General features: G+C 58.4%; 2 protein-coding genes and 1 pseudogene across 2 annotated transcripts in view; all 3 read left to right on the top strand.

Moving 5' to 3' along the window:
* Positions 1-15,970, top strand: part of LOC137467679 (zinc finger protein 850-like) — a 42,373-nt gene extending 26,403 nt beyond the window's left edge. Inside the window, exon 7 of the mRNA XM_068179118.1 lies at positions 15,037-15,970. Coding sequence (XP_068035219.1) covers positions 15,037-15,955 — 919 coding nt within the window. The 3' untranslated portion in view covers positions 15,956-15,970. The remainder of the gene's footprint in view (positions 1-15,036) is intronic.
* On the top strand, positions 3,580-20,408 carry LOC137467669 (zinc finger protein 420-like; annotated as a pseudogene).
* LOC137467662 (zinc finger protein 418-like) lies at positions 18,540-20,097 on the top strand. Its single transcript, XM_068179110.1, has 2 exons — positions 18,540-18,623; positions 18,810-20,097. Exons 1-2 carry the CDS (start codon positions 18,569-18,571, stop codon positions 19,991-19,993), a joined length of 1,239 nt encoding a protein of 412 aa, XP_068035211.1. The 5' UTR covers positions 18,540-18,568; the 3' UTR covers positions 19,994-20,097.
* Positions 20,409-20,997: the final 589 nt, after the last annotated feature.

Genomic DNA, 20,997 nt, shown 5'->3' with positions numbered 1-20,997 from the left:
GGACTTTGGAAACCACAAAATTTCACCCTCCCTCTCCTGAAGATCCCAAATTTTCCCCTTCCCTACCTCGTGGGACCCTGGGGACCCCAAATCTTTCCCTCCTCATGCAGCCAAAGCGAGCTCCAGGACCGGACACCAGGACCATGCAGACCAGGCTCTGAGCTCCAGTACTGAGCACCGAGGACCCCTGGTTCCCCCCGGGGCTCCCCCCATGGCCCCAGGATGACCCATCTGGGCCCCACGCCCGGTCCTGGCAGGTACCAAGCCACGCGGGGGGATCCCTATGCCCACCCCTACCCCAAAAATCATCCCTGGAGAAGGAAATTTGGGGTCCCCAAGAGACCCCACAGGGTGGGGAGAAGGTTGGGGGTCCCCCATAGATTCCTGACAAGGGTGAACTGGGGGATCCTGGGTGGATTTCGAGGGTTTTTGGGGGTGGGATCCCAAAACTTCAGGGGTGTCCCTGAGCCCCAGGTGGGCACTTGAGCCCCGGAGCGATTCCCTGGGGTTTTGGGGGAGGAGAGGACTCGAAACTAGGGCAGGTCCCCAAGCCTCCAACCCATCCATAGGGGTGCTCATGTGGCTTCCCACCGAAGCACCACGCAAGAACCGCTGAGTTATTTGCATAACCCCCTAAAAAAACCTAAAAAGAAGAGAAAGGAAAGAGGAGGAAGAGAGAAGGAGGAAAGGGAAATGGATAAAAGGACTGGGAGGAACAGGAGGAAGAGGTGGAGAGGGAGGAAGAGCAGCAACAGAACCATGCGGTTCCCCCACCTGCCTGCTCAGGCTGCAGCTCCCACAGATCTGGCAGCATGGCCCCGCCACCCTGCCCCAGAACCCGCAGGTGAGCGAGGAGAGGGACCTCGCCCAAATCCATTGCGGGGGTCTCGGGGAGGGGTTTTTGGCAGGGCAGGGAATGTTTGGATCTTCCAGAACTCCCAAGCTGAGGCGGAAATGCCCCTAAAGGGATTTTGGGGGGGTCCCATGTGGTGGATCACCTGGTACCAGCAGGCAGAGGAGCAATATCGGGTTTGGGGATCCCCAGGAGAGCCGGGGTGGAACGTGGGAGCCCTGAAGCAGGGACAGCACAGAGGGGTGATCTCGGAGCTGGGGACCTCCGGCACCCCTGGAGGCATAGGGGAGGCTGGGCTGGAGATGAGCGAGCAGCATCTGGGCCCTGTGAAGCTGAATGGGCCGCTGACTTCAAGAGCTGCACTTGAACTGTGGGACCATCAAACCCAATACTCAGCCCTTGTTTTTTCCCAAACCAGGATTTGCCATTCCCAAACTCTGGCCCGATACAGGAGGAGGAGGCTGTGAGGAAGAGGAAGATGGCCCGGGACACCCAGGCAGGTGAGGAGGAAGTCAGTGCCCCTTTCCCCCTCTCTCCTGCTCCATCTCCCAGCCCAGTATGGCCCCTGGCTGCAGGACAACCCCGCTGCCGACAAAGTCCTACCAGGGACGCACTGGGGGGGGATCTCCTTGCCCTTCCCTCTGGCACAGAGGCAAATCCCATCCTCTCCTTGTCCTTCCTACCCCAGGGAAGAAGCTGAGGATGGAGACCAGGGAGGACAAATCCCCACAGCAGAACCTCCTGGAAGAGGCTGTTTTGAGTGGCTCCACAGTGCAGGCATCCAACAGGGAGGAAAAGCCCTGGAAATCCCACACGAGGAGCTGCAAACAGAGATCACAGGGATCCGAGGAGGAAAGACCCACCCTGGGCCTGGGAGGCAGCTGGAGCTTGGAGCTCGGGGTCCATGAGCAGCTTCACAATGGGGAGAAGCCCCACAAGTGCTCGGATTGTGGGAAGAGCTACAGCTAGACATGCTACCTGATCTACCACCAAAGAAGGCACACTGGGGAGAGGCACTATGAGTGTCCTGAGTGAACGAAGAACTTCTCACAAAGCTCTAATTTGACCAAACACCAAAGGAGCCACCATTAAGGGAAGCCCTTGTAAGAGACAGTCCGAAATTCCCCTCATTTTTGCCTCACAATCATCACAATGGCAGAGACTAAGATCCTCAAGACCCCAGTTGAAGTTCTGGCCTGGTTGAGGTGGATGCTCGGCAACTGATTGTAGGTGTGTTTGCTGTGTCCTCATGCTGCACTGCTTCCAGCAGGGCCTGGCAAGAAGCGGCTGGACCATCGAGGATTTCATCTCTCCGTTTGGTAGCTATATCCTGCCCCCTCTTTCTCTCTCTCTCTCTCTATCCTTTATTTCCTTTCTAAATCCTTTTATCGCTTTTCCTGTTGGCACTCAATAAAGGTGCATTTGTTGTGATTAAACTGATGGTCCCCCGCTGTTTGCCTTTTGCACTTTTGGGATCGGTAAATGAACCATCATGACACCCCGCCTGTCCTAGCAGATCGTGACAGCCCTGCAAGCGCCCCAAGTGCAGGAAGAGCTTTGTGCGCTGCTCCAGCTCCATCCCCCATGGGAGGATCTGTGCTGGATGATCCCCAGTGACCCCTGGTGGGCAGAGCCCCACTGGTCCATGATGCCAGTGGCTGGGGGGCTCCAATTCTTCCTGACTCCCTGTGCTCTTGATTTTCTTTTCATTACTCTGTCCTTTTAAAAGCAAAACTGAGGTTAAAATAAAGATGTTGAACTAAATAATGGATGAAGACATGGTGCAGGCATGGCTATGGACACTGACATGTAGGGATCTTTCAGGGGATGTGGGGAATGCTGGGTGTGAGGGACTTGAAGGTTATTTAGGGCTTCAGGCACCCCAGGCCAAGCAGTTCCTGCTGCATTGTGAGACCCTGGCAGAGGTTGTGGGGAAGCTGGTCAAGGACCCCCTGCCCTAGAACTGTCCCCATATCCCCCCATCCCAATTCCCAGTGCCCCTATGCAGATTCTCCCTCTCCCCGCTGTCCCCCCCCTCACCCCCCTGCCAGTTCCCTTGTCACCCCACTCCTGATCCCGTCCTGCTCCTATCCCAATCCGGATCCCATTCCAGGTCTCATTCCCTGTCCATGTTTCATATTCTCTGTCTGGTTGGCGTTCCCATATTGCCAGTCCCATATTCCCTGTCCTGTTCTCTATTCCCGGTCTAGCTCCCGTTCTCATACTTCCACTTCTATATACCCTCTCCTGTTCCCATATTCCCATCCCTGGGCCCAGTCCTATTCCCGTTTCTGATCCTGGTCCCATCTTCCTATTCCCGATCCCATAATCTGTCTGTGGTTGCTGTTTCCATATTCTATGTCCCGTTCCCATATATCCCACCCCGTCTCGTTTCCAGATCCATTCCCAGTCCCCGTCCCATTCCCCCATTCCCGGTCCCCCACTCCCAGTCCCTATCCCCATTCCCGCTCCCTGTCCCCATTCCCGGTCCACCTTCCCGCTCCCTGTCCCCATTCCCGCTCCCTGTCCCCATTCCCTGTCCCCCATTCCCGCTCCCATTCCCTGTCCCCATTCCCGCTCCCCGTCCCCATTCCCACTCCCTGTCCCCATTCCCTGTCCCCGCTCCCTCTCCCCATTCCCGCTCCTTCTCCCCGTTCCCTCTCCCCATTCCCTGTCCCCATTCCCGTTCCCTCTCCCCATTCCCTGTCCCCATTCCCGTTCCCTGTCCCCATTCCCTGTCCCCATTCCCGCTCCCTGTCTCCTCTCACCGGACGCCGCCGCCGTCGCTCCCGCCCCCCCCGGCCCTCACGTGACCGAGGAAACCCCCGCGCTGCTCCCTCCCACCAATCCCAGCGCGCGATCGCTCCTCTATTTGCATAACCACGCCCTTGACCCTGGCCCCGCCCAGCGCCGGCTGCAGCCGGAACCGGGCGCTGTTTGCTCCCAGTTCCCTCCCAGTGCTCCCAGTAAGAGCGGTGCTGGGAGGGAGAGCGCTCCCAGTTCCTGCCCGGTGCTCCCAGGATCGCTCCTAGGGCCGCGCGGGAAGGGTCCGCGAACCCCCCAGGGCAGAGCGCGGCTGCATTTGGGCATCGGCACCTGCCTGGGCCGGGCTGGGAACGGAGGAGGAGCGGGAGGAAGAGGAGGGACAGAACCACGCTGGTTCCCCTGCCGGTCTCCGGCCCGCCCGCTCAGGCCGCAGCTCCCCCGGCGTCAGTAGGACCGACCCCCCCACACACCCGCCAGAATCCGCAGGTGAGCGGGCAGACGGAGCTCACCCCAAATCTATGCGGGAGGTCTCCGGGAGGGTTTTCTTTGCGGGGCAGGAGATGTTTGGATCTTGCAGGACTCCAAGTCTGAGCAGGAAATGCCCCTGGAGGGATGTTGAGCGATGTCACGTGGTGATCGCCCAGTACTGGCGTGGAGGGGGCAATATCAGGTTTGGGGATCCCCGGGAGAACCGGGGACAACGCAGGGAGGGGAGAGACTGCAGAGGGGTAATCCCGAAGCCAGGGGACCCCCAGCACCCTGGAGGGGTGCAGGCAGCTCGGTGAGCGGACTACTGGATGAGTAGTCCAGGGCCTCCGAGGCTGAGAGAGGCACTGACTTCTCCAGCTGCACTTGGGCAGCAGGACCATCAAATGAAATTGCTCAGCCTTGTTTTCCCCCCAAAACCAGGATTTCCCATTCCCAAACTTTGGCTTGTTGGAGGAGGAGGAGGCTGCGAGGAAGAGAAAGATGCCCTGAGAGCCCAAAGCAGGTGAGAAGGAAGTCACTGCCCCTTTCCCCCTCTCTGCTGCTCCATCTCCCAGCCCTGGCTGCAGGACAACCCTGTGGCCAATGCTGTCCTGCTGGGGGTGGATTGAAGAAATCTCTTTCTCCTTGCCTTCTGCAAGGAGGCAATTCCCATCCTCTCCTTGTCCTTCCTCCCCCAGGCAAGGAGCTGAGGATGGAGACCAGGGAGGACAAATCCCCAGATTTGAGGCAGAACCTCGTGGAAGAGGACGTTTTGAGCGGCTCCACTGCACAGGAATCCAACGGGAAAGAAAAACCCTGGAGATGCTGCACAGGGAGGGGCTGCAAATGCAGATCACAGGGATCCGAGGAGGAAAGACCCACCCTGGGCTGGGGAGACGGCCAGAGCTCAGAGCTGGGGGTCCATGAGCAGGTTCATGATGGGGAGAAGCCCTATGAGTGCCCAGAATGTGGAAAGAGCTTCAGCAAGAGATCCTCCCTGATCTGCCACTGGAGAATCCACATGGGGGAACGGCCCTACGAGTGTGGGCAATGTGGGAAAAGCTTCATCCAGAGCTCTGAACTGATTGTCCACCAGAGGAGCCACACAGGGGAACGGCCCTATGAGTGTGGGGAGTGTGGAAGGAGCTTCAGGACGAGATCCAAACTTACCCGCCACCAGATGATCCACACCGGGGAGAGGCCCTACGAGTGTGATCAATGCGGGAAGAGGTTTCAGACCAGCTCCAATCTCCTCACACATCAGCGGATTCACACAGAGGAGAGGCCCTTCCGCTGCCCCGACTGCGGGAAGGGCTTCAAATACAACTTCCGCCTTGTCACCCACCAGCTCATCCACACTGGTGAGAGGCCCTTCGAGTGTCCCGAGTGTGGGAGGAGCTTCAGGACACGCTCTGAACTGATTGTTCACCAGAGGATCCACACGGGGGAACAGCCCTATGAGTGTGACGAATGCAGGAAGAGGTTTCAGAGCAACTCCCATCTCCTCTTGCACAAGCGGATTCACACAGAGGAGAGGCCCTTCCTCTGCCCCGACTGCGGGAAGGGCTTCAGGTACAACTCCAACCTCATCACCCACCGGCGCATCCACACCGGAGAGAGGCCCCACAAGTGTCCCAAGTGTGGGAAGGGCTTCTCACACAGTGGCAACTTGGCCAGACACCAACGGAGCCACCAGTAAGGGAAGCCCTGTGAGTGCCCTGAGTGCAGGAAGAGCTCCGTGCGCTGCTCTAGTTCCATCCCCCATGGGAGGATCCATGCTGGATGATTCCCAGTGACCCCCAGTGGGCAGAGCCCCAGTGATCCCGTGTTGGGAAGACACCTGCCTGGGAGCTCCACATTGTCCTGGCTCCCTGTGGCCTGAATTTTCTTTTTGTCCCTTCAAATCACTCAAAACTGGGGTAAAAATAAAGATGTTGAACTGAAACATGGATGAGGACATGGTATGGGCATGGCCATGGATGGTATCATGGGGGATCTTCCAGGGGATGTGGGGGATGCTGGGTTCAAGGGAGTTCAGGGTTCCTGGGGGGAACTTGGGGGTTGCTCAGGGCTTTGGGCACCCCAGGCCAAGTGGCTCGGGTTGCGCTGGAAGAGCCTGGTAGAGGTTCTGGCGCACCTGATCAAGTACTCCCTGCCCTGGACCTATCCCCATGTCCCCTCATCCCGACTCGTAGTGTCCCCTGTAGCAGCTGCCCCACTCCCTGCTGTCGCCTCATTTCTCTTTACAGAGAAAACCAAGCCACAACTTTTCCCCAAGGATTTACTGGGAAAGGCAGTGAGAAGCCTCAGGGAGAACAGGAGAAAACAATTCTTACCTGCTCCTGTGTTTGTCCCACATGGAATGTGGTATGGAGATTGTTTACCTGGAGATGATTGCTTGATTGGATTCTGGTGAAGGTTGTTTGGGTTCAATGACTAATCGGATCCAGTTGTGTCTTGGACTCTCAGCAGAGTCAAGACTTTGTTATGGTAGATATGGTAAGTTAGAAAGTATGCAGAATAGTATAGTATATCTTTAAATAGTATATTAATGTACTATAGTATAGTTTTAATAAAGCAAGTGTTTAGCATTCCAAAGCCTTCTGATCTGGAGCCAGAGATCATAATTTCCCTGTGTTGGGTTCATCCTCGTTCTGATACCCTGCTGTCACTCCCCTTCCCCCCACCTGTTCTTGTGTCTCCCCTATCCTGGTGCTATCCTGCTCCCATCCCAGTTTGGATCCCATTCTTGGCCCCTGTCCCGTATTCCCAGTCCTAGTCCCCACTTCCCAGTCCCATTCCTGGTCCCTGTTCCATATTCCCTGTCCCATTCCCTATCCCTGTCCCCATTGCCGCTCCCATCTCGTATTCCTGGTCCAATTTTCGGTCCCTGTTCCCATTCCCGGTCCCATTCTTAGTCCCTGTACCCATTTCTGGTCCCTTTCTCCATTCCTGGTCCCTGTCCCATATTCCCAGTCCCATTCCTTTGGGCTGCCTCTCGCATGGGGCCCTGAGGGCTCCAGAGCTCGGGCTGGCTGTGCCACACGAACCCCTCAGCCCTGCTGCTGTCCTTGGCCAGCTGCAGAGAGCACAAGGCTTTGGGCATTTCTCAGAGGCCCCCAGCTGGCCAGAGCAGCCCCTCCTGCCAGCACCCGCTGTGCCTCAGAGCCCTCCCTCATGCTGGGGCCGTGGAGGGGACATGGGCCTGGAGGAGGCTCCTGCTCCTGAGACAGGAGCAAGGCTGCAGCTCCCGGCTTTGGGCCCCGGGCCGCAGCAGCCCAGGGGAGGCGCAGCTGCAGAGCTCACAGCCCCTCCTGGGTTCCACCTGGACACTCTGGAACACGAATCCCCATCCCATATTCTCTCTGCGGTTGCTCTTTCCATGTTCCCTGTCTCGTTCCCGTATTCCCACCCTCAGTCCTTCCTTTCCGGTGCTCTCAGGGTCGTTCCCGGTGCTCTCAGGGTCGTTCCCAGTGCTCCCAATATCACTCCCAGTGCCGCGCGGGGCTGAGCCGCTTTGAAACCCCCCCGGGGCAGAGCGCGGCTGCTTTTGCGTGTCGGCACCTGCCCGGGCCGGGCTGGGAGCAGAGGAGGAGAGGCAGAGGAGGAGGAGGAGGAAGAAGAAGAAGAGGAGGAGCGGAAGGAAGAGGAGCAGTAGAACCGCGCTGGTTTCCGCTCCAGCTTCCCCCACCCGCTCGGGCCGCAGCTCACCTGGCTCCGGCAGCATCGCCCCACCACCTCCGGAACCCGCAGGTGAGCGGGGTGGGGGAGCTCGCCCCAAATCCATCGCGGGGGGGTCTCCGGGAGGGTTTTTCTGCGGGGCAGGGGTTGTTTGGATCTTGCAGTACTCCAAAGCCGAGCCGGAAATGCCTCTGGAGGGATCTTGGCGGAACCCACGTGGCGATCGCCCGGTACCGGCGGGCACAGGGACGATCTCGGGTTTGGGGATCGGGGCGGGAGAGCGGGGGAGAGCGGGGAGATCGGGGCGCGGGGGGGGAAGGCGGGAGCCCCGGAGCGAGGAGAGTGCAGAGGGGCGATCCCGGAGCCGGGGGATCACCGGCAGCCTGGAGGGGTGGCGGAGGCTGGGGATGAGCGAGATCCGGAGCCTCCGAGGCTGAAGGGAGCGCTGACTTCTAGAGCTGCACTTGGGCAGCGGGACCATCAGACCCGATGCGATCACACCTTGTTTTCCCCAAAACCAGGATTTCCCATTCCCAAACCTTTGCCAGATGAAGAAAGAGGAGGTCGCGAGGAAGAGGAAGATGGCCCGGGACACCCAGGCAGGTGAGGAGGAAGTCAGTGCCCCTTTCCCACTCTCTCCTGCTCCATCTCCCAGCCCAGCATGGCCCCCGGCTACAGGACAGCCCTGCTGCTGACACCGTCCTGCCGGAGATGCACTAGGGAGATCTCCTTGCCCTTCCCAGTGGCACAGAGGCAAATCCCATCCTCTCCTTGTCCTTCCTCCCCCAGACAAGGAGCTGAGGATGGAGACCAGGGAGGACAAATCCCCACAGCAGAACCTCATGAAAGAGGCTGTTTTGAGCGGCTCCGTGGTGCAGGAATCCAATGGGGAGGAAAAGCCCTGGGGATCCCGTACGAGGAGGGGCTGCAAAAGCAGAGCACAAGGATCTGAGGAGGAAAGACCCACTGTGGGCCCGGGAGGCAGGCAGACCTCAGAGCTGGGCGTCCATGAGCAGGTTCACGATGGGGAGAAGCCCTATGAGTGCCCAGAATGTGGGAAGAGCTTCAGCAAGAGATCCTCCCTGATCTGCCACTGGGTAATCCACATGGGAGATCGGCCGTATGAGTGTGGGCAGTGTGGGAAGAGCTTCAGGAGGAGCTCTCACATGACTGTCCACCAGAGGTGCCACACTGGGGAGAGGCCCTATGAGTGTCCCGAATGTGGGAAAAGCTTCAGCAAGCGCTCCAACCTGATCTACCACCAGAGGATCCACACTGGGGAGAGACCCTACGAGTGTGATGAGTGCAGGAAAAGGTTTCAGACCAGCTCCCATCTCCTCCAGCATCAGCGCATTCACAGAGATGAAAGGCCCTTCTGCTGCCCCGACTGCGGGAACAGCTTCAAGGACAAGTCTTGCCTTGTCAGGCACCGGCGCATGCACACTGGGGAGAGGCCCTATGAGTGTGATCAATGCAGCAAGACGTTTAAGACCAGCTCCCATCTCCTGCTGCACCAGCGCACTCACACAGATGAGAGGCCCTTCCTTTGCCCTGACTGCGGGAAGGGCTTTCAGCGTAACACCCACCTCACCAGCCACCGGCGCATCCACACCAGGGAGACGCCCTATGAGTGTCCCGAGTGTGGCAAGAGATTCCGGCACAGCTCAGCCTTGACCCAACACCAACGGAGCCAGCACTAAGGGAACCCATGCGAGTGCCATGAGTGCAGGAAGAGCTCCGTGCGCTGCTCCAGCTCCATGCCCTGTGGGAGGATCCTCACTGGATGATCCCCAGTGACCCCCGGTAGGCAGAGCCATGGTGATCCATGGTGCCAGTGATCTGTGTTGGGAAGACATCTGCCTGGGGGCTCCACATCCTCCTGGCTCTCTATGGACACCTGCAGACATCCACGGACCGACATCCGAAATGCATTGTGTAGAGACGATTTGTCCACTCCTGACCCCAGAAAAAAATCACTTTTTGCATCTTCTGGTGGCCTTAAGTAGCACTGGATTGTCTTGGAGGTCTTCTCCATCATAAATCCATCTTTTTAATTCTGTCTGGCCTACAGGCATCTTCCACAGCCAAATGGGGAGGGACTGGGGCAAAACCCCTGATTTTGGAGATGGGTGGAAACCCCTCCAGAAAAGGTTCTTTCCACCCACTGAAGCACATGGATGCTCTGCCACCAGGGATACATAAATCATTTTGATTTGGCCTTGAAACAAAAAGGTTTCTGTTCATCCCTTTCAAAGCCCTGAAACTGGGGTAGAAATAAAGGCATTGAACTATGGCATGGATGGGGACATGTGGGGGACAATGCCATGGGCATAGTGGGGCCGTGAGCAGACATGGACATAGACGGGAATGTGTGGGAATTGGCGGAACACATACATGGATGGGGACATGGGAGACTTGGATGGGGACATAAACAGGGACAGCATCAGTGCCACCACCTGTACCACTACAGTGCCAGCACTACAGCACCTTCATCTTGGCCAATGCAAAGCACTGCCCGATGCAGTTCCTGCCACCACATCCCCACTGTCACCACCACGGTATCCTGAATGTCACCACCCATCAGGGTGGGGTGGGGACATTATTCAGCTGGTGGCAAGCGGCCTGGAAGTGAGTGACAGCCACCAGGGTGTCCCAGGGCCACCATACTTAGGGGACCTCAACCATCCCTGGGGACAGGCTGGGGACAAGGCAAGGGTCAGTGTCACCTGGGTGGTCACGTAGCCCTGCACTGGGTGTCAACAGAGGCATCCTGGTGGCAGCATCCACACAGATGTGGCGACATTGTCCCCTGATGTGTGTCCTGGTGGCATCGTGTCCCCTCCCCTCTGTATGTCCTCATCCCCCACTGTGGCTCCCTGTCACCCCTCTTTGTGTCCCTGTCCTGACCTGTGTGTCCCTGCCACCCCTCTGTGTGTCCCTGTCCTGTGCCATGTGTCCCTGTCCTCTTCTGTGTGTCCCTGTCCCTCTCCCTGTGTCCCTGCCCTCACCCCTGGTGGGGCCAAAGTCCCCGAGGTCTTGGGGTTGTCCTGCAGGGTGTCCCCATGTCCCTCAGGATGTTACCATGGCTGCTCCTGGCACTGAGTGTCTGCGCCCACCCTGGCACAGGTAGGTCATGCCACAACACTCTCACACCTTGTGACATCCCATGACATCCCACGACACCCTTTGTCCTCTGATTTTGAGTCCTTCCCCCTCCATTTTGGGTCCATTTCCTCTGCTATGCATCTCACTTCAAACCACCCCAGTACCCCCCAAAATTCCTCAACCATGATGTCCATGCATCCCCCTAGAAGTCCCCCAGGCACTTGGCCATGGAGCTGTCGCTGGTGACATTGAGCCACAGGATCCACAGGCTGTCCCCGAGGGTGGCCCCCAGCTGCCTCTTCCAGTGGCCCCTGCTGCAACAGGTCCCTCATGGTGGCCAGGTCTGCAACCCCAAAAATCAGACAGTGACCCTGAAAATGCATCAGGGATCCCAACAACCCCATTAGAGATCTGCCATCCAAAGACGCCGTGACAGGTTCTGCATACTGGCCAGCACTGTGACCCCAAAAATTCATCACGGATCCCATGCAGTTTCCCCCAGGACAGGTCCCGCATGGTGGCCAGGAGTGGGGATCCCAAAAACCCCAAAAATTCATCAGGGATCTCAAAAATCCATCAGGGATCCCAAAATCCCGTGCTGGGGAAAATCCCAATGTGTCCCTTAAAGAGCTGAGGACAACCCCAGGATGTCCACCCCTCCCTGCCCAGTGTGTCCCCCTCACCCTCCCTGCCTTGGGGACATTTGGGGACACGCCCCTCCCCCAGGTATCGCTTCTGGGGGTCCCTGGCGAGCTGCACAGCCATGACCAGGCTGATGCCCAAGCTGCAGCAGGTGACAAGGACAGTGTGGGCCGGGTGGGTGGCCATAGTCCTCCACCCCAGGCAAAGGCTCTTAACAGGATCAGCGCTCACGTGGCATCGGGATCATGGTCAGGATGGGGGAACAAAGGGGGGTGACACCTCAGGATGCCCCCAAGATGGGGGGATACAAAGAGGGAACCCCCCCTCAGAGTGTGGCAGAGATGAGGGGATATTCCTGGGGGCAGCACAGTGTGGGGTGGCTCCGCTCCCTTCACCTGGGGACCCTAAATCCCCTTCTTGTCTCAGGAGACTTTGGGAACCCCAAATCTTCCCAAGCAGCCAGAGCGAGCTCCGAGCTCTGGGACCAGACACCGTGACTGCTTGGACTCTGATGTCTGCTCTGAGCTCTGGGACCAAGCACCGAGGACTCCCCGTACCTACCAGAGACTCCTTGTGCTCATTCCAAGCAGCAACACCAGACCCCAGACTCACCGGGGACCCCCGGCCTGGGCTTTGCTCCAGGTACTGAGCACCGGAGACCTCCAGGATCCGCCCAGAACTCCCCCCATGGCCCCGGGATGCCCACCCCAGGCCTCACAGCCCAGTCTCAGCAGGTACCGAGCCCTGCGGGGTGGTCCCCAGGCCCACCCCAAAAATCATCCCCCACAGAGGTCCCCAGAGATACCCCAGGGTGGGGAGGGGAAGGTTTGGGGTCCCCAGAGACCCCTGGCAGGGGTGAACTGGGGGGTCCTGGGCAGATTTTGAGGGTCCTGAGGGTGTTTGGGGGTGGGATCCCCAAACTTCAGGGGGGACCCCAAAACTTTTCCCCCAGAGTGATTCCCTGTGGCTCTGGGGGAGGGGAGGACCTAAAATTGGGGGGGAGGGGCCCAAGCCCACGGCCCATCCATGAGGTGGCTCTCAGGGCTTCCCACAAAGCACCGCACAATAACCACTGAGCTATTTGCACAGCCCTGCCCACACACTGTATTAAATCACATCTGAGAACCGACTTTTATTTGCATAACGCTGCCCACATGATTCCAAAACTAACACAAAACAAAACATTTGCATAACAGTAAGAGCCGTATTTAGAGATGCAGGACTCCAGGCAGCTCTTCAAAATGCAATAAACATTGTATCCGAGACGTTACAGCAGTCCAGGGTCATGGGTGACAGAGCCATGGCTACAGCTGTCAGCTCCAGATGCAGACAAGTCAGAAGACCTGGTCTTCTTAATGTTGGTTACAATGCATTATATACTTTTCTTTGCTGAGCATCTTAACAGAGAAGAACCAATCTATACTTTAACTTTTACCTATAGCCTATCATAACTACTGTCATTACCATATTCATGCTACTATTCTCCAATCACAAAAAGTTAGTATGTTACAGTTTAAGCTAGAAGTTGTTTTTTAGTTTCCTTGTATTGGAAAATTCTGAGACCTTTTTTACTTCTTGCAAAATTGGCAGTCTTGTTTGCCTGCGGTATCCTTTTGCTTTGTAAAATATCATCTTATTTGAGGTGGGTTTATCCTTTGCTCTAGGCCATAAAAACCCCTTCTAACTAACATACCCTTTGCCTTCTTAGTTATCCAGTAAGACTGCCTCAGCAATTCTTTTCTTCTATACCAAAACTTGCTTTCATCTCTATTTCTTTTTCAGATTCTACATTCAAAAATCTTTCTGCCAAGCATACATACCTGTGAGACTTTCTTGTCAAACTTTGATCCTTCCCGACACAAAACCACGCCCAAAACTGCACCCAAAAGACTGTCCAGGCCTCGCCTTAACACCAACCAATCACATCACGGGATACACACTGTATTTGCATAACCACGCCCTCCCCAACCACCGCCGGCTGCAGCCGGAGCCGGGCGCTGTTTGCTCCCGGTTCCCTCCCAGTGCTCCCAGTAAGAGCGGTGCTGGGAGGGAGAGCGCTCCCAGTTCCTGCCCGGTGCTCTCAGCATCGCTCCCGGTGCTCCCAGGATCGCTCCCAGTGCCGCGCGTGGCGAGGCTGTTTCGGAACCCCCGCCCCAGGGCAGAGCGCGGCTGCTTTTGGGTGTCGGCACCTGCCCGGGCCGGGCTGGGAGCGGAGGAGGAACGGGAGGGAGAAGAGGGACAGAGGAGGAGGAAAAGAGAGGACCGGCAAGAAGAGGAGGAGCAGGAAGAGGAGGGACAGAAGAGGAAGACGAGGAGGGGGAGGAGGAGCAGCACCAACACCACGCGGTTTCCCCTCTCAGGTCGCAGCTCCCCCGGATCCACCAGCATCGCCCCCCTCGGAACCCGCACGTGAGCAGGGAGGGGGAGCTCGCCCCAAATCCATCGGGGCGTTCTCCAGGAGGGTTTTTTTGCGGGGCAGGGGATGTTTGGATCTCGCAGGACCCCAAAGCCGAGGCGGAAATGCCCCTAGAGGGAACTTGGGGGCTCCCACTTAGCGATCGCCCGGTACCGGCGGACACAGGGGCCATCTCGGGTTTGGGGATGCTCGGGAGAGCCGGGGGGGGGAAGGCGGGAGCCCCGGAGCGGGGAGAGCGCAGGGGGGCGATCCCGGAGTGGGGAACAAACCGGCTGCCTGAGGGGAGGGGGAGGCTGGGGACGAGGGGGCACCGGGCCCCTGAGGCTGAAAGGGGCGCTGACTACTCCAGCTGCGCTGACTCCTTGGGCAGCGGGGCCATCACAGCCAACGGGCTCAGCCCTTGTTTCCCCCAAACCAGGATTTCCCATTCCCAAACCTCAGCCCAATGCAGGAGGAGGAGGATGCCCTGAGGAAGAGGAAGAAGGCCCGGGAGCCCCAGGCAGGTGAGGAGGAATAAATCACGGCCCCCTTCCCCCCTCTCTCCTGCTCCTTCTCCCAGCCCAGCACAGCCCCCAGCTGCAGGACAGCCCTGCTGCGGACACCGTCCCTCCGGGGACACATTGGGGGGATCTCCTTGCCCTTCCTTGTGGCACAGAGGCAAATCCTATCCTCTCCTTGTCCTTCCTCCCCTAGGAAAGAAGCTGAGGATGGAGACCAGGGAGGACAAATCCCCACAGCAGAACCTCATGGAAGAGGCCGTTTTGAGCGGCTCCACGGCACAGGAATCCAATGGGGAGGAAACATCCTGGAGATCCCGCACGAGGAGGGGCTGCAAACGCAGATCACAGGGATCTGAGGAGGAAAGACCCACTGTGAGCCCAGGAGGTGGACAGAGCTCGGAGCTGGGGGTCCATGAGCTGGTTCATGATGGGAAGAAGCCCCACAAGTGCTCAGAATGTGGGAAGGGCTTCAGGTGGAGATGCCACCTGATTTCTCATTGGATAATCCATACTGGGGAGAGGCCCTATGAATGTGGGCAGTGTGGGAAGAGCTTCAGCAACAAATCCAACCTTATTGGCCACAAGAGGATTCATACTGGGGAGAGGCCCTACGAGTGTGATAAATGCAGGAAGAGGTTTCAGACCAGCTCCCATCTCCTCAGGCATCAGCGTATTCACACAGAGGAGAGGCCCTTCCGCTGCCCCGACTGCGGAATGGCCTTCAGGGACAAATCTGAACTCGTCACCCACCGGCGCATCCACACCGGAGAGAGGCCCTTCGAGTGTCCCAAATGTGGGAAGAGATTCAGCCGGAATGCCTATCTCACTGCCCATCAGAGGAACCACACAGGGGAACGGCCCTACGAGTGTGGGCAGTGTGGGAAGAGCTTCAGCCGGAGCTCCTGCCTGATCAAACACCAGATCATCCACACTGGGGAGAGGCCCTATGAATGTGATAAATGCAGTAAGAGGTTTCAGACCAGCTCCTGTCTCCTCAGGCATCAGCGCGTTCACACAGAGGAGAGGCCCTTCCGCTGTGCCAAATGCGGGAAGGGCTTCAGGTACAAGTCTAGCCTTGTCACCCACCAGCGGATCCACACCGGGGAGAGGCCCTATGAGTGTCCCGAGTGTGGGAAGAGCTTTGGGCAGATCTCCACCCTCATTATCCACCACAGGAGGCACACAGGCGAACGGCCGTATGAGTGTCCCCAGTGTGAGAAGAGCTTCAGCACGAGCTCCAGCCTGATCCGCCACCAGAGGAACCACACAGGAGAGAGGCCCTATGAGTGTGAGGAATGTGGGAAGAAGTTTCAGACCAGCTCCAATCTTCTCGCACATCAGCGGATTCACACAGATGAGAGGCCCTTCCGCTGCCCCGACTGCGGGAAGGGCTTCCAGCGCAACTGCACCCTCCTCAAGCACCGGCGCATCCACACCGGGGAGAGGCCCTACAAATGTCCCAAGTGTGGGAAGGGCTTCTCTCAGAGTTCAGCCTTGAGCCAACACCAGCGAAGGCACCACTAATGGCAGCCCTGCGAGTGCCCCAAGTGCAAGAAGAGCTTCGTGTGCTGCTCCACCTCCATCCCCCGTGGGAAGATCCTCGCTGGATGATCCCCAGTGAGCCCCAGTGGGCAGAGCCCTGGTGATCCATGGTGCCAGTGATCCATATTGAGAAGGCACCTGCATGGGGGTTCCACATCCTCCCGCCTCCCTGTGGCCTGGATTTTCTTTTCATCTCTCTTTGTCCTTTCAAAACACCCAAAACCAGAGTAAAAATAAAGACGTTGAATTAAGACAATGATTGGGCCATGGGAGGATCTTCCAGGGGATGTGGAGGATGCTGGGTCTGAGGGAGTTGAGGCTTCCTGGGAAGGACTTGGGGATTGCTCAGGGCTTTGGCCACCCCTGGCCAAGTAGATCAGACTGCGATGGGAGACCCTGGCAGAGGTTCTGGGGCAGCTGATCAAGGACCCCCTGTCCTGGAACTGTCCCCCTGTCTTGTTTGTTGGTGTCCCCTGTCCAGGATTACATTCTCCCTGCTATCACCCCGCTTACTCATGACTAGTTCCCTTCTCACTGCACTCCTCATCCTGTCCTGCTCCCATCCCAGTCTGGGTCCCATTCCGAGTCTCATTCCCCTTCCTATATTCTGTATCTGGTTGCCATTCCCATATTCCCAGTCCCATTTCCGTATTCCAAATCCCACATTTCCATTTCTATATTCCCTATCCCTTCACATAGTCCGATCCCTGGTCGCATTCCAGGTCCTTGTCCCCATTCCCGCTCCCATTCCCAGTATCTCTTGTATTTCCAGTCCCATTCCCAGACCCTTATTCACAGTCTGTGTTCTCATTTCCAGTCCCAGTCCCATAGTCCCAGTCCGAGTCTCTTATTTCAAGTCCCATTCCCAGTCCAGATTCATGTCCCTATTCCTGGTCCTTGTGCCCATTCATGGTCCATGTGCCCGTTCCCAGTAACTGTCCTCATTCCTGGTCCCATCCTATACTCCTGGTCTGTGTCCCGTATTCCCAGTCCCATTACTTTGGGCTTCCTCTCGCATGGGGCCCTGAGGGCTCCAGAGCTCGGGCTGGCTGTGCCACACGAACCCCTCAGCCCTGCTGCTGTCCTTGGCCAGCTGCAGAGAGCACAAGGCTTTGGGCATTTCTCAGAGGCCCCCAGCTGGCCAGAGCAGCCCCTCCTGCCAGCACCCGCTGTGCCTCAGAGCCCTCCCTCATGCTGGGGCCGTGGAGGGGACATGGGCCTGGAGGAGGCTCCTGCTCCTGAGACAGGAGCAAGGCTGCAGCTCCCGGCTTTGGGCCCCGGGCCGCAGCAGCCCAGGGGAGGCGCAGCTGCAGAGCTCACAGCCCCTCCTGGGTTCCACCTGGACACTCTGGAACACGAATCCCCATCCCATATTCTCTCTGCGGTTGCTGTTTCCATGTTCCCTGTTCCGTTCCCATATTCATATTCCTGGTTCCTGTACTGTATTTCCAGTCCTATTCCCTGTCCCCATTCCCGCTCCCTGTCCCCATTCCCTGTCCTATTCCCGTTCCCTCTCCCCGTTCCCTGTCCCCATTCCCGCTCCCTCTCCCCATTCCCTGTCCCCATTCCCGCTCCCTCTCCCCATTCCCTGTCCCCATTCCCGCTCCCTGTCTCCTCTCACCGGACGCCGCCGCCATCGCTCCCGCCCCCCCCCGGCCCTCACGTGACCGAGGAAACCCCGCGCTGCTCCCGCCCACCAATCCCAGCGCGGGATCGCTTCTCTATTTGCATAACCACGCCCTTGACATGGCCACGCCCAGCGCCGGCTGCAGCCGGAGCCGGGCGCTGTTTGCTCCCAGTTCCCTCCCAGTGCTCCCAGTAAGAGCGGTGCTGGGAGGGAGAGCGCTCCCAGTTCCTGCCCGGTGCTCCTAGGATCGCTCCCGGTGCTCCCAGGATCGCTCCCGCTGCTCCCAGAATCGCTCCCAGTGCCGCGCGTGGCGAGGCTGTTTCGGAACCCCCCCAGGGCAGAGCGCGGCTGCTTTTGGGTGTCGGCACCTGCCCGGGCCGGGCTGGGAGCGGAGGAGGAGCGGGAGGAAGCGGAGGGACAGAGGAGGAGGAGGAGCAGCACCAACACCACGCGGTTTCCCCTCTCAGGTCGCAGCTCCCCCGGATCCACCAGCATCGCCCCCCTCGGAACCCGCAGGTGAGCAGGGAGGGGGAGCTCGCCCCGAATCTATCGGGGCGTTCTCCGGAGGGTTTTTTTGCGGGGCGGGGGATGTTTGGATCTTGCAGGACCCCAAAGCCGAGGCGGAAATGCCCCTAGAGGGAACTTGGGGGCTCCCACTTAGCGATCGCCCGGTACCGGCGGACACAGGGGCCATCTCGGGTTTGGGGATGCTCGGGAGAGCCGGGGGGGGGGAAGGCGGGAGCCCCGGAGCGGGGAGAGCGCAGGGGGGCGATCCCGGAGTGGGGAACAAACCGGCTGCCTGAGGGGAGGGGGAGGCTGGGGACGAGGGGGCACCGGGCCCCCGAGGCCGAAAGGGGCGCTGACTACTCCAGCTGCGCTGACTCCTTGGGCAGCGGGGCCATCACAGCCAACGGGCTCAGCCCTTGTTTCCCCCAAACCAGGATTTCTCATTCCCAAACCTCAGCCCAATGCAGGAGGAGGAGGCTGCGAGGAAGAGGAAGATGTGCCGGGAGCCCCAGGAAGGTGAGGAGGAAGTCACTGCCCCCTTCCCCCTCTCTCCTGCTCCATCTCCCAGCCCAGCATGGCCCCCGGTTTCAGGACAACCCCACTGCCGGTGCCGTCCTGCCGGGGACACATTGCAGGGATCTCCTTGCCCTTCCCTGTGGCATGGAGTCAAATCCCATCCTCTCCTTGTCCTTCCTCCCCCAGACAAGGAGCTGAGGATGGAGACCAGGGAGGACGAATCCCCACAGCAGAACCTCGTGGAAGAGGCCATTTGTGGAGGCTCCACAGTGCAGGAACCCAACGGGGAGGAAAACCCCAGGAGATCAGACATGAGGAGGGGCTGCAAAAGCAGATCGCGAGGATCCGAGGAGGGAACACCCACCCTGGGCCAGGGAGGTGGCCGGAGCTTGGAACTGGTGGTCCATGAGCAGGTTCATGATGGGGAGAAGCTCCACAAGTGCTCGGAATGTGGAAAGAGCTTCAGCCAGAGGTGTGACCTGATCCGCCACTGGAGAATCCACACTGGGGAACGGCCCTACGAGTGTGATAAATGCAGGAAGAGGTTTCAGATGAGTTCCTGTCTCGTCAGGCATCAGCGGAGTCACACAGAGGAGAGGCCCTTCCACTGTCCCAGCTGTGCGAAGGCCTTCAGGAACAACTCCGCTCTCGTCACCCACCTGCGCATCCACAGCGGGGAGAGGCCCTATGAGTGTCCCGAGTGTGGGAAGAGCTTCACCCAGAACTCCACCCTGACTGCCCACCTGAGGAGCCACACGGGGGAACGGCCCTACGAGTGTGCCGAGTGTGGGAAGGGCTTCAGGACGAGCTCTGAACTGACCATCCACCAGAGAAACCATACTGGGGAACGGCCCTTTGAGTGTGGGGAGTGTGGGAAGAGCTACCAGAGGAGGTGCCACCTGACCCGCCACATGGGAATCCATGGCGGAACAGCCAGGATCACACTGCTGGAACGGCGCGTCAAGTGTGAGCAGTGTGGGAAGAGCTTGAGGTCAAGGTCTGAACTGATTGTCCACCAGAGGAGCCACACGGGGGAACGGCCCTATGAGTGTGGGGAGTGTGGGAAGCGCTTCATGTCAAAGTCCCACCTGATCTACCACCAGAGGAGCCACACCGGGGAGAGGCCCTATGAGTGCGATAAATGCAGCAAGACGTTTAAGATCAGCTCCAGTCTCATCCTGCACCAGCAGATTCACACGGATGAGAGGCCCTTCCGCTGCCCCGAGTGCGGGAAGGGCTTCACCCGCAACTGCACCCTTGTCACCCACCTGCGCAACCACACTGGGAAGAGGCCCTACAAGTGTTCTGAGTGTGGGAAGAGCTTCTCACAGAGCTTTCTCTTGACCAGACACCATCAGAATCACCACTAAGGGAAGCCCTGGAAGTGCTCCAGTGCAGAAAGAGCTTTGTGCGCTGCTCCAGCTCCATCCCCCGTGGGAAGATCCTCGCTGGATGATCCCCAGTGAGCCCCAGTGGGCAGAGCCCCGGTGATCCATGGTGCCGGTGATCCGTGTTGGGAAGACACCTGCCTGGGGGCTCCACATCCTCCTGGCTCCCTGTGGGCACCTGCACACATCCCCTGACCAAGATCAGAAATCCATTGTAGAGAGCAGATTTGTTGACTTCTGACCCCAGAAAAATCTCTCTTTTTGCATCTTCTGGTGGCATAGCAAAACTGGATAGCCTTGGAGGTCTTCTCCAACATAAATCCATAATTTTAATATTCTCTTGCCCACGGGCATCTTCCACAGGCGAATGGGGAGTGACTGGGGTAAAACCCCTGATTTTGGAGACGGGTGGAAACACCTCCAAAAAAGGTTCTTCCCACCCACCCAAGCTCATGGATGCTCTGCTAGCAGGGACACATAAATCATTTTGTTTTTGTTCATCCCTTTGAAAGCCCTGAAACTGGGGTAAAAATAGACATTGATCTAAGGCATGGATGGGGACATGAAGGAACATGGACATGGGCGGCAACATGGGAAACATGGATTGGGACATGAACTACGACAGCATCATTGCCACCACCTGTGCCACCAGCAGCTTCCTGTAAGCTATGGCCAGGCACAGTCTGTTGCAGCTTCTGCCACCGTGTCCCCACTGTGACCACTGCAGTATCCCAGCCAAATGTCACCACCCACCAGGGCAGGGCAGGGATCTTGTTCAGCTGGTGACAAGTGCCCCAGAAGCGAGTGACTGCCACCAGGGTTTCCCAGGGCCACTTCGCTCAGGGGGCCCCAACCGCTGCTGGGGACAGGGCAAGGGTTAGTGTCACCTGGGGGCCCACATGGCCCCATGCTGGGTGTCACCAGAGGCGTCCTGATGGCAGTGTCCATACAGTTGTGGCGACGTTGTCCCCTGATGTGTGTCCTGG

Source organism: Anomalospiza imberbis, unplaced genomic scaffold (genome assembly GCF_031753505.1).
Source record: "Anomalospiza imberbis isolate Cuckoo-Finch-1a 21T00152 unplaced genomic scaffold, ASM3175350v1 scaffold_74, whole genome shotgun sequence".
Classification (NCBI taxonomy): Eukaryota; Metazoa; Chordata; class Aves; order Passeriformes; family Viduidae; genus Anomalospiza; species Anomalospiza imberbis.
The sequence above is the reverse complement of the archived record's forward strand: the minus strand, read 5'-3'. Positions and strand labels throughout refer to the sequence as shown.